We start from the raw sequence: 12,799 nt of genomic DNA, 5'->3' as shown, positions 1-12,799 counted from the left end.
AGCTGCTAATGAACAATTGATGACAGATGGTCTTCCCTCCGGCAGTCTTACAGCTGTCCACTCCAGCGTCACACCCGCTTAGCTGTGACTGTCTGCCCCTCCTGGGGTACACATCCATTGACCCCAGTGAGCCTGACTTAACCTCAGCTGGCACGATCTGATGAAAGGAATGGCCTGTGACCCCATTCACCCCCGACGTGGGTTCTTCCTGCACCTCTGCCCTATCTGATTATACAGGGAACCCAAGCACCAGCTCAGGGGCACTTCTGTTAGCCTCTGCTGCATGCCGGGGTCAGTGTCAGACAAGGCTGTGTTGGCCTGCCCATCTCTAGGACACGGTCCAGCCCAGCTCTTGGCTGGGTGCTCACAGCTGGCTCCAGGCTGTACTTGCTACTGCGTTCTCTGCGAGCAAGCCCCTGCGCATGCTCATTCCCAAATCCAACTCACCAACGCCATCTCAAAAAAAACATTTCTGGCTCACCCCCTGAATTCCAGTGCGTTTGAACATTTTGATATGTTTACAAACTGCCAGAGCCTTCCTCCTCAGATTTTAAGGAGGCGAATCAGAGCAGAATCAGTAAGCGCCAGAAGCTGAGTTCAAACCCAGACCCTGCTGGCCAGCCTTCCTGCCTCCTCCTACCAGTCCTTCCTGATGTGCTGCTCGGTCGAGGCCTTACATGAGAGTCAGCCATGCTGCCATCTTCCTGACAAAATTGTGAGCCCTTCAGGGGCCAAGGCCATGGTCACGGTCACTCACTTCTGCCAGGATCAAGTGTACTCCTGCATGAGTGTCTCTCAACAAGTTTATAGGGAAAAAAAATGGAATTAAAAAGATTAAGTTTATTTTGGGTGGGAAAAAAGAATGTTTGAAATCCCCATGGAGTTTTTTTTTTTCATAACACACATTTTCCATGAACTTTCTGAAGACTTCTTACATGCATGATTTTTAAACGTTTTTGAAATCAAAATAAGTGTATGTCTTTTGACAGTCAGAGCAACAGAGAGAGAAAGAAAGCTTCCATCTACTGGTTCAGTCCCAAATGTCTGCAATGCCAGAGCTGGATCAGGCAGTGGCCAGAACCCCACCCAGGTCTCCCACAGGAATGGTAGGGGTCCAGAGACTTGGACACATCAGCACGAAACAGAAATGGAAGTAGAGTAGCCTGGACTTAAACTGATGTTTACATGGGAAGCTCACTGCAGCCAGTAGTTTAACCTACTGTGCCACAACAGCAGGTCCCCCTAGCCCTAAACTTATCTGTTAATTTCATTTCTTCATGAACTTTTTAAAATTTGTATTTATTTACTTTCATTTTATTTAAAAGAGACAAACAGAGAGCTCTTCTACTCTCTAGCTCCCTCTCCAAATACCTACCAACGGCCAGGGCTGGACCATGTGAAACCAGGAGACCAGATCTCGATCTAGGTCTCCCATGTGGGCAGCAGGGACCTACATGCTTGAGCCATCACCCGCTGCTTTCCAGGGTGCTCATGAGCAAGAAACTGGAGTGGAGGGTTAAACCCAGGCAGTCTAAAATGGGGTGCCAAAGACCATGCAGCACCCTAACCATGTGCTGAATCCACTCCCACCCCGCCAGGCAAGGGTTCTCAAGTACCCTCCTGTATACACAATATCAGCTACTCTCCACATTGTTACTGAAATCTGTATTGGAATGTAATCAAGGGAGTCTTATTAACAAGAGATTATTCTCTCGAAGGAAGAAATCTCCACGGAGTTCCTCTAACCCTTGTCTGTTTAGAGGCCATTTACTGTTTAGCAGAGACAGACAGCCAGACACACCCTGCACCAAGCTGGACACGTGCTGCTGCGATGGGTCAAAAAGAAGCTGTACTCACCAGGTGCGGCATCAGGAGGTCAGCCAGGTAGACGAAGGTGGCTCCCAGGGTGAAACCCACAGCCACTGGGAAAAAGGCGAAGGCACCAAAGCCCCCGGACATGGCCATCTCAACCGCTGGAGCCAGGAGGGACCAATAGGAAGCTGCCAACATGACCTACAAAGACCAGAGGGAGCCATGTTAAGGAAACCGCAGATGGGTTTACAAGCAGGGAACACAGGTGCCCTCTGTGGCCCAAACGGAATCCTCCCATCTCATATGGCCTTGACCCCCAGGCATCATCCCAAACCAAAGAACAATATTGAGAGTTCTCAATATTGTTGAGAATGTTAGGTCAGACACAGAGGACTGTGGGAGGATGGAGTTCAGGTTACTGCCCTGCAGCCTCTAGCACAAGTCATCTGACCTTTTAAGGAACAGGTGGCAGTATCTGGAGACATTTTCAGTTGTCGCTTTGGGGACGGGGCATGAGGGTTTAACTGCACTGGTATCCAATGAGTGGTGCCCCAGGGCACTGGTTCACATCCTACAGATGCCCGCCACAACCCCCGCTAACAAAGTATTATCCAGCCCCAAAGGTCAGCGATCACGTTGCTGAGAAATCCTGTTCTAATTGAATACTCTCAAGACAAATTGCTCATTACTTCATGAGCCCCACTACATTATAACGCAACTCTAATTATTACAAAGTTCTTCCTTATGTTGAACTGAAACCCGCCTTCCTTCCATTTTTATCTATTAGCTCTTCAGCTGCTCCCTAGAGCGCCAAAGACAACATCCTGCTTCTGTGATCAACGGCAGCCTCTGAAATATGTGAAGTCGGCCCGTAACTCAACGCCCTATGGTTCCATCAATTTCCTTATCTTTAGAAAGGAAGAGGGGGACTAATAATGATTGATCACCTGCTGCGTCCAGGGACCAAGCCCTTGCGCTGGATCTCCTACAAATCATCATTGTAACAAACACTTCCTAAAGCTCTCATGGAGCTGAGTCTCTCCAAGTTGCAGTTTTGATTGGTCCAAGGTTGCCTAGGCAGTAAGTGTCAGATTCAAAAAATCAATCATTCGAGGACCACAATCAACTCAATGAGAGGAGCAACACGCAGGAAAAGAGAAAAATGGGGTTGATCTCAAATGTCAGCAAGCTCCATTTGATCTGAAGTTCTTCAGCGCTGACCAAGTCTGACACTCCCCCACAGCCATTTACTCTTACAGAGGTCATGACACCTTCTTGGCTGTGGTACACCCACTCCCCATCATTGTCACTGTGTGACAGTCATCAACAACAGACAAAATGTTGAATGGATTTCCAAAAATTACCTAAGGATGCCTTGCTGCCACATCACCCATCTCCAAAATAACATCCTGCATGACAACACCAGGCATTCCAACAGCAACGATCAAGAACCAACCCGAGCAGGGAGCCACGGACTCCCTCCCCCTCCGCCATCATCATTCACACACACAGTCAACCTGCTCAGAGCCAAGTTCTCCCAGAGAAAAAAAAACAAGCCTTAGTGTCCCCTCCCCCATGGAAAAACAGCATCTTCCTCTAAAATTCCCAGGAAGAACGAAAATGTCCCATCGAAATAGTGGGGGCCCGAGGTTGATGGGGTTTTGTCAGAAAAGACCACCAAAGGGGGCCTGAGGGCTCCTCCTCCCTGGTATGGTGGAAGACATCCCTCTTCCAGTCTGTCTCCTCCCCTTAGCACCCAGCAGCCCTTGGAAGCTGCCATTCCCAGGAAATTCCCCATCAAGGAGCACCTGGCCAGGAAGCACAGGGACAGAGAGGCCCCTGGCACTTGTTTTAAACTTGACCTGTCCAGCAAATCTCTGCTTACGCATTCCAGGGCAGTCCCACCCCCAGCACCTCTAAAGCCGCACGGTTGTGAGGACAGAACCAGGTGTCCTTGGCAGCACCAGTACTTCCCAGCCTCCAGGCTCAGTTCCTTCACACACCAAGGCCCACTCTTCTCTCCAAAATCCCCTTCCATCCCCATGCACCATGACAGTGCTAACATTGTTCTGCACCTACTGATCAGAAACACACAGCTTTCCCAGAGGTGAGCTACCCAACATGCAGGGAGAAGCCACGTGCTGGAATCAACACGTGCAAGCGGAAAGCAGCCTGGGGGATATAGGTGAATCACTTCTTGGGATTTCCATTCTTTATCCCCCTAGTCCAATTTAGGAACCAGCTGCGTTTCCTGCATTTCTTTTTCTTGCCCATGTTCTTGCAGGGAAGACCTGCTCTCAAAGGGAATGGATAACAACCAGTTGGCTGGGGCCCAGAGTGAAAAAACACAGGTGATACTGGTCTCTCTCCACCAGGACTTGACCCTCACCTTGTTAGGCTCATCCCCTGTCTTACCCACTAGATGTCCGGGCTCTCCTGGACTCTGAGACTTAACTGTAATGATCTTCCCCTGGATTCCAAGGCTTCTGGCCTGGGCCTGAGAGCAACCCCTCAGCTTCTCTGGTTCTTTAGGACCTGGACTGGGCCATGCCTCCAGCATCTCAGGCTCTCCAGGCCACAGAACCATCATTCTCCATCACCATCATCACATGAGCTGACTCCACGGTCAGTCTCCTCGCGCATACCCATCTGTGTGTCTTGCTGATCCTGTCTCTGTCTTTAACATGGGCCTCCCCCACCCCCAGGAAAGCTACTGAAAGAGTGTGGGGGGCACACAAGAGGATCACATCCTGATGTCCCGAACCCGCGGACAGCTCACCTGTCTCAGTGGCTATGATTGCTTCAAGGGCTTAGGTTAAGAAGACTGCCCTGGTCTATGTCAGTGGCCCCAGAGTGACTACCAGTAGTGAGAGGGGTCAAAGGCAGAGCAAAGATGTGGTGACAAAAGCACAGGTCATAGTCAGAGAGACTGGAAGATGCTACACTGCTGGGTGAACGATGGGGGAAAGCTGGAAAAGCCAGCAAGCAGGTTCTCCTGCACAGGCTGCAGAACGAGTGCTGTCCTGCTGCCACTAAGAGTGCTGTCCTGCTGCCACTGAGACCTCTGACCTCTGGGACCCTAAGACCATAAATCTGGATGGCTTGAAGCTACTCTGTCACTTTGCTCAGCAGCTGCAACAGGCAATCACTACAACACACAAAGAAGACGCTACTATCACCTACGTGTCTTTGCAGAACGCTTCTTGGGGTCACAGCAAAACTGAGCAGAAAATGCAAAGAATTTCTATATAAACATGATCCCCATACACAACCAAGCTAAGCTTCACATCCCAATGACCCATTTCAAATACCTGATGAATGTGCATTTGTCATCACGCAATAACCTACACATGGCTTCTGGAAGGGTTCACCAGGCCCATTGTACATCCTGTGGCTGTGGACAAATGCACAAGGTGCACCCACTGTGACTCTAAGAACACACAGTAAGCAATTCCACCATCCTAGATAACCCTCTGTGCTAGGTCTGCTCATCCCTCTCTAGACCCCACCCTCTGGAAACCTCTGCTAGTCTCACAACCTCACAGGACTGTCTGCCACGATGCCACATACTGGGTGTGTCAGGGTCTTTCACAAGGCCACCACCACAGGTGCAGCTGTAGCTGCCTCGGAAGTGACCCAAAGTTAATCATTATCCTCATGGCCTGGGAAACTCCAAAGGAGACAATCGGTGTATGCGTGCAAGCCACAAAGAGGCCAAGGCACGATACAGTGCATGCAAATGCCTCAAGCTTCTGTCTCCATGGAGAACCATGGCTACCGAGTTATTTGAAGGGAAGTTAGATAGCCCGGCACCTGTGGCTTTAGGAGGATGTTTACAGGGTCTGAAAAACAAAATTGTAAATCACCTTGTATTAATCAGATCGTCCTTTAAGGTATGTGGCAAACAGAGTATAGGAACCGAGTACCTGAAGTCCTGCCACAGTAGGTAATCATTAACTAAGGCTGCTAACTCTGTATTTCATCAATAAATATGTGATGCCAGGGTGGGCTCTTCGCTCTGGTGCTTCTGAGCCCAGAGACCCTCAGTCCCTGCTTTTCTTAAACATACTACTTGTGGGCTCTCATTCTCTCAGTGCTCGTCTTTCAGTACTGTACAAAAGGCAGGGATCATCTTACAGAAGATGACTACCTTACACTAAATAGTAAAGCACACCTGCAGGAGCATGGACTCAACATGCATGTCTTTTCATGACTTCACAGCTCGTTCCCCTCCAGAACTATCAAACAGTCCGTTATCTGGGCATACCACTTGTTCATCTACCTACTGAAGGACACTGAAGGACACCTTGGTCACTCCCTGAAAAATGTGTCCACCAGCATCTCATATCAGAGCAACAGTTTCAGTCCTCACTGCTTCACTTCTGATACAGTTCCCTGAAAACTGTGTTTGGGAAAGCGCCTGTGTGGGAGGATCAGCTGGATCTAGGCTCCTGGCCCAGCTCTGGCCATTTCAGCTCTCTGGGGAGTGAACCAGTGAACGGAAGGGCTCTCTAAGAACTAAATCAATATTGTTAAAATTTTGGGCATTGTTTTAATCCAGGTGAAACTTACCTATTATCTACCTGATACAGAAGCAGTAAGCCATGTGTCTGATCACCCTCAGTTATCCCAGCTGCAGGATGCTGAGCCCCAACGGTCCTTGGGAATGGACTCCCAAGGCAAAGTCACTGCCAGCCAGTGGCCTGTGACCCCACTTGGACTAGTAGGACCATCCCTGAGGAGACCAGTGGCAACCATGATGAGGCAATGGCTGGGTCTTCCCTCTTCTCCACCTTTGTCTACAAAAGCAATACATAATTGGGTCTTGGTATACGTGGGAGGGGGCCTCTCTGTACCCAAAAAGCTTTCTTTGCTTCCTTATCCCACTCCCAGCACTGCATGTTAACTGTGATGTCAGCACCCCGTGCAGGTGCCAGTGCAAGTTCTACTTGCTCCACTCCCTATCCTTGCTCAAGGTCAGCTCCTGCCTTAGTGTTTTTTGCACACTTTCTTGGCCCTCAGCCACCATCGTGACTGTCACTTGCATCTCTACAAATTGGAGAGTGAACGAATGAATGACCTGAGCTGATTCAAAAATTGATGTGGATCTTATGGACAGTTGCCCAAGGACAAAAACACTCAGAGGTGGACAGAGGTGACAACTACACAAAACTGAATGATCTAGATAACTCAGGACTACACACTTTAACATGGTTGACACTATGTTCTGTGAATTTCATCTCATCTTGTACTAACTTCCCCTGGCTGTGTGCAGGAATCACAGTCAGCCCTTGCCAAGACCCAACACCTCCATCCATGGCAAGACGGAATCACCAGGACCCAACTCTTGTGTCACTTCTTCCACACATCCCAAGCCTTGCCCGAGTCCATGAGTGGAAAGGGGAAAACGCAAGATACAGAATCAGGACTACGCTTGCACCTTGGCTCTGCCACTGGCTAACGAGGTCATGCTGGCAAGGAATCGGAGCTGTCTGCAGCTTGGATTGGTCCCCTGCAATGATCCGATGGAACAGCGTTGGTGTGAGAACTGCAGGAAGCAATGCGGACACCACCCGGGTAAGAGACCGGTGACCCACCTGCGTTCCCTGGGGCTCTCTCCTCCTCCCCACTGCCCTCTGCACCCTTCCTTTTCTTCTGAGGAAGAGAGGACTCACTCCTTTGGGGCCACATCACTTGGTTGTGCATGCCCAGGATCGAGGCTGTGTTGGAGAGCCACACAAAGCAGTTTGTCAATATCCATCATCTAAACGAGTCTCCCTGTCATCCTTGCTAGCAAAGGAGCACGGAGGTCATGTCAAGCCATACAATCAGGAAGTAGCTTAACACTCGCTTTTTGGTCTATTGCTAAATTCTAAAGCCATTTTTTTCCCAAGATGAAGTGCTCACCACCCAAATGCTCTCGCCTCTTTGACCAATACTGGCTAAGTATTTGTTTAAAATAATGGAGTCTGGCATGGATATGGAAAGATGTCCTTGTAGCACATGCAAAGCTTTACAGAAAACCCACTCAAGAGTCTACTGATGGACTCACAGACCCATTTAGAGTTGAAACAAAATTCAGGAAATTACATGGTACAAACAATCCATTTGGGTCCAGCACTATGGCTCAATTGGCTAACTCTCTCTCTTCAAGTACCAGCACCCCATACAGGTGCTAGCAGGTTCATGTCCCAGGCTGCTCCACTTCCCATCCTGCTCCCTGCTGTGACCTGGGAAAGCAGTAGAGGATGACCCAAAGCCTTGGGACCCTGCACCCATGTGGGAGACCTCGAAGAAGCTCCTGGTTCCTAGCTTTGGCCCAGCTCAGCTCTGGTCGTTGTGGCCATTTGGGGAGTGAACTAACAGTTGGATGATCTCTCTGTAACTCCTTCTTTCTCTCTGTAACTCTGCCCTTCAAACAAATAAAAATAAACCTTTAAAAAAAGTGGGGGCGGTGTCATGGAGTAGTAAACTAAACCTACGGCTGAAGTGCTAGCATCCCATATGGGTGCCTGTTTGTACTCTAGCTACTGCACTCAATGCTCCCTGCTTATGGTCTGGTAAAGCAGCAGAGGATTTCCTGCAAATCCCAGAGCAAGTTGATGCTCCCCAAAGCTGGCTGCCTCATCCCCAGAAGAAGGCAGTACCACCCTATGCCCCTACACAGACCCACAGTCATTTAAAAAATCCTAAGAACTGCAGAGTAAGGATCAGGCTTAAGTCCTCCCTCAATCCCGCACCCTTAGCCACAGTAACCTGGAAGCCAAGTCCCAGATGAAGACAAGCAGCCACCACTTCAAACCACCAATCGAACATTCCTCAGTATTGTGATACTGTTAGTCCAAGCAAACTCAGGGCTAGAAAAATACTGACAACCAATAAACTGTGGTATTGAGCCCGTTAAACACTTGCCTTTGGAAGATTAATCAGACTTCCAAATTTATGGCTTAGGATCAGCTCAGTTTCAGCCACTGCAACCACTTACAGAGTAAACCAGCAGACAGAAGATCTTTCTCTCTGTATATCTACCTTTCAAATAAAAATAAATAAATGTGAAGGAAGGAAGGAAGGAAGGAAGGAAGGAAGGAAGGAAGGAAGGAAGGAAAAAAAGAAAGAGAGGGGGGAGAGGGAGGTAGGGAGGAAGGGAGGGGAGGGGGGAGAGAGGGAGGGAAGGAAAGAAGGAAGGAAGAAAGGGTGAGTGAGTCCTGGGGTTAGGCTATGGATAGCCAGTTAAGCTGCTGCCTGCAGCACCAGCGTTCCTTTGGTGTTGCTCCTGGCTGCTCCACTTCTGATCCAGCTTCCTGCTAACACACCTAGAAAAGCAGTGAAAGATGGCCCTGCATTCACATGGGAGACAGGGAAGAAGGTTCTGGCTCCTGGCTTGAACATGGCCATGGCCCAGCCCCAGCCATTGTGGCCATTTAGGGAGTGAATCAGCAGATGGAAATTTTCTGACTCTCCACTACCATCCCTCTCTAACTCTGCCTTTCAAGTAAATCTCTTTTTTTTTTTTTACACTTTTTAAAAAATTATCACTATCACTATCATTTTATGATACAGTTCCACCGGCCCTGGGATTTCCTCCATTCCCTTCCCAAGTTCCCTCCCCGCTCCACTGAGTTCCCCAGTATTAACACCACAGTATAGATCCTCATACACAGTCACATGTCCATCATTGTGGGCATGGACAAAGGCAAGAGTCCAGCGTCCTATTGTCAAGATATAGTGAACAGTTACTTTGGGAGTCCATCTTTAGCCTGGAAGTAGAGATGCATACTGTATTATATCCTCACATCTGGATATGATAGTCTCCATTACACAGTTACTGTACATCCCCTTAAATGAAAAGCCACAACACAAAATCAACAACAGGAAGAAAAATAGATATTCACAATGCCATGAAGTTAAATAACATGTTACTGGATGATAGTCTCCATTACACAGTTACTGTACATCCCCTTAAATGAAAAGCCACAACACAAAATCAATAACAGGAAGAAAAGAAAAAAGTAAAAACACCATGAAGTTTAATAACATGCTACTGTATGACTAATGTGTCACTGAAGAAAAGAAAAAGAAAATCAAGAACCTTCTTGAAGAAAATGATGCAGGTGTGCCCTGGAGGCCCATGCCTGGACCTGCAGCAAAGACTAGACCAGCAGCCCTGCAGCCCTGCACCAGAGTGTGCAGACAGGCCTCCAAGGACATGAGAGGAGACAGCGTAAGACACAATTGAACCCAGGGTCCCCCAGAGACCTTGCAGTCCAGCAACTGGCCCCTCTGAAATTCAGGGGTGACCAGCACAGCCAAGAGAGAGTATTCAGTGGCGAAGACGGGAGGAAAAGTGACGTTAGGCCATAGGTGGTGCAATGGTGGTGCCCAGCACACCACCTCCCACTGCCTCACGTCGATCCACAGGGAAACTACCACTGAAGTCCAGGAGAGGAGGCACCAAACGTGCCACCGATTCTGAGAAAGCTGTCTGCACAGTGCCTGCAGCTTCTGTCGTGGGCTCCTGACCACTGCCTGCACACCCGAAGGCCAAGCGGGCCTGCAGGGAGTGGAACATCCACAGGACCCACAGGTTCCTTCTCGTGCTCCCTAAGAGGCAAATCTGCCACGGCCGCAGGCCTCACCACCTAGCAGCGCTCAGGAGAACCATCCTTTGCTTCCAAATACCTTCCAGAAGGCCTCAGAGAGACATACTTGATAAAACTACTCATTTCTCCCTGGTATCACAGTTATCAGCACAGAGTAATAATAAAAATTTTTTAAGCCAATCAGCTAAACACGCAGCAGGCAAAGCTTTTCATTTCTTCCTAAGTGTTCATTTTGGGACAATTTCAGCTCTGGAAATCCAAATGAATGTAAGAAGAGTCCCTTAAGGAATCCATCAGAATATGCTGGCAGGCTGGGGGGCTCAAATATCTCCTTTCTCATAGAAAGGACAGATTAAATTTGGAAAGAAAACTCTAAGCCACAGAGCAAAACTTCCCTCTTAGTGCAAAGAGAGATTATCACACAGAGCCATTTGGGTGCCGAACATCACCATCAATGATTGGCACCTCTGAAGAAGGGTTGGTGGAAGTCCACACGAGGCAGGAACATGAAATTCAAAATCCAGCAATCAACTCAGCGCCTGATGCAGGGCAGGTCTCTCTTAAATACCTGTTGAAGCAGATGAACGTGGACTCTGCCCTCTAACAGGTTACTGTGTAATTAAGGAATAAGCACCCACTTGCAATCCATGAGAGTCAGGCAATAATTACATAGTCCAGAAGCCCAGAAGCCAAGTAATGTCTCTTAAGTCTGTCCGCAAATCAGATATAAAATGAACTCTTCAATCAACAGAGACCTAGTTGATATTAAATATTATGCGAGACCCTGAAGCCTGCAGGGGAGAAGCGGAGACCCACACAGATCTGGGTTCTGCCTTTTAGGACCTGGTAGTCTGCCCTCATAAGAGAGACCACAAAAGACAACAGAAGGGGGTTAGTGCAATGGCTCAACTGGTTAATCCTCCACCTCCAAGCACCAGCATCCCATATGGGTGACGGTTAGTGTCCTGGCTGCTCCACTTCTCATCCAGCTTCCTGCTTACAACCTAGGAAAACAGCAGAGGGTTGCCCAAGTCCTTGGAATGTGGGAGAGCCAGAAGAGGCTCCTGGGTCCTGGCTTCAGCTCAGCTTTGGCCATTGTGGCCATTGTGGCCATTTGGGGAGTGAACCAGCAGATGGAAGATCTTTCTCTCTGTCAATCTTCCTTTCCAATGAAAATAAATAAATAAAATAAATCTTAAGAAAAAAATGCAACTGATATAATAAATGAAGAAAGTTCACAGTCATTCTGAGAAAGGAGATATCCACCCAGCAAAGCAAACAAACAGAAGTCAAATATCCAATGAGACACCTGTAGGCCTCATGCGAGCCAGATCAGGGAATAGCCAGGCTTCGTTGACTGTCCCTACTGGTGCAAACATAAAGCAGAATGGGTGAGGACTGGCTGGGCTTCGCCGCAGCATCCAGATAGCAGATGCTGGCACTGGTGGCTAATCTGTCAAGTTAAACTACAGAATCTTCCAGAAAGTGCATGATCCAGGAATGGGAGTGGCCTAAGAGGGAAACAGTGGGCACCTCCCTCTTAGGTTATCACTCCCACTGGAAAGCATGAAAACCAGAACTGGGGCAGGGGTGGCTGGACAGAATGGCACCCACCAGCATGTGTGTGGGCTGGACAGTGGAGCTGGTTGGGTTGAACTAGGCTTCAATGCCCATTGACATATATGAGAGCTGAATGGGATGTGGGACAGACTGGACCAGTCTGCTGTACATACTGGCAAGCATGGGAATTAGGGCAGGGGGCGAGCCTGGTGGTGGTTACTGTGGGTCAACTACCCCAGCCATATGTTGGCAGTGAAAAACCGGGCAAACGGAGACTCTTAAGATGGACTATGTCAATCAGTGGATTCTGCAGCAATCTCATCATGCTTGGAACAGCAAGAGTGGCAGCAATTCAGAACTATTGAACTATGAAAACCACTTGAGCAAGACCCTTGGAGCATGCCCCACATCGGGGACCTGGGATGGGTGGGAGGCTGGGTGGGGATTCTCCTTTTATCTCTCCCTTTACCACAGATACAGAAAAAAAGAGAATGTGAAATAATAGTCTTACCCACTTTCCTGCTGCCCTTGAAACTTTGTGCCCTAATTAACTATGTAAAGATTATCAAAAATAAAGAAATAAAATATATATATCTTTTATATATATATCCAGGGAGGCATTGGAAGGTCTCCTCAAGCCTAGACATGGTTTGCAAAGAAGAATGAAGGTAAGACCTTACTGGCTGGAGAAAGCTGAATGAGCACAGTGAGGATTCTGTTGTGGGGCTAGAAGGCTCCACCCCACCCACTGGAAGGCCGGGGTATGTGCTGGGGCAAGGGAGATAGCCAGGACTGGGGAAGACAACAGCCCTGAACTTCATATGGCA

General features: G+C 48.6%; 1 protein-coding gene across 6 annotated transcripts in view; it reads right to left on the bottom strand.

Moving 5' to 3' along the window:
• Positions 1–12,799, bottom strand: part of SLC39A11 (solute carrier family 39 member 11) — a 378,198-nt gene that overhangs the window by 253,093 nt on the left and 112,306 nt on the right. For 4 of the 6 annotated variants that reach the window (XM_058676223.1, XM_058676224.1, XM_058676222.1 and 1 more), the window contains exon 4: positions 1,858–2,013. The exons of the other annotated variants lie outside the window; for them this stretch is intronic. In XM_058676223.1, the coding sequence (XP_058532206.1) occupies positions 1,858–2,013 (156 nt within the window). The remainder of the gene's footprint in view (positions 1–1,857; positions 2,014–12,799) is intronic. 6 annotated transcript variants of the gene reach the window in all.

This window comes from Ochotona princeps, chromosome 17 (genome assembly GCF_030435755.1).
Source record: "Ochotona princeps isolate mOchPri1 chromosome 17, mOchPri1.hap1, whole genome shotgun sequence".
Taxonomy (NCBI): domain Eukaryota; kingdom Metazoa; phylum Chordata; class Mammalia; order Lagomorpha; family Ochotonidae; genus Ochotona; species Ochotona princeps.
The sequence above is the reverse complement of the archived record's forward strand: the minus strand, read 5'-3'. Positions and strand labels throughout refer to the sequence as shown.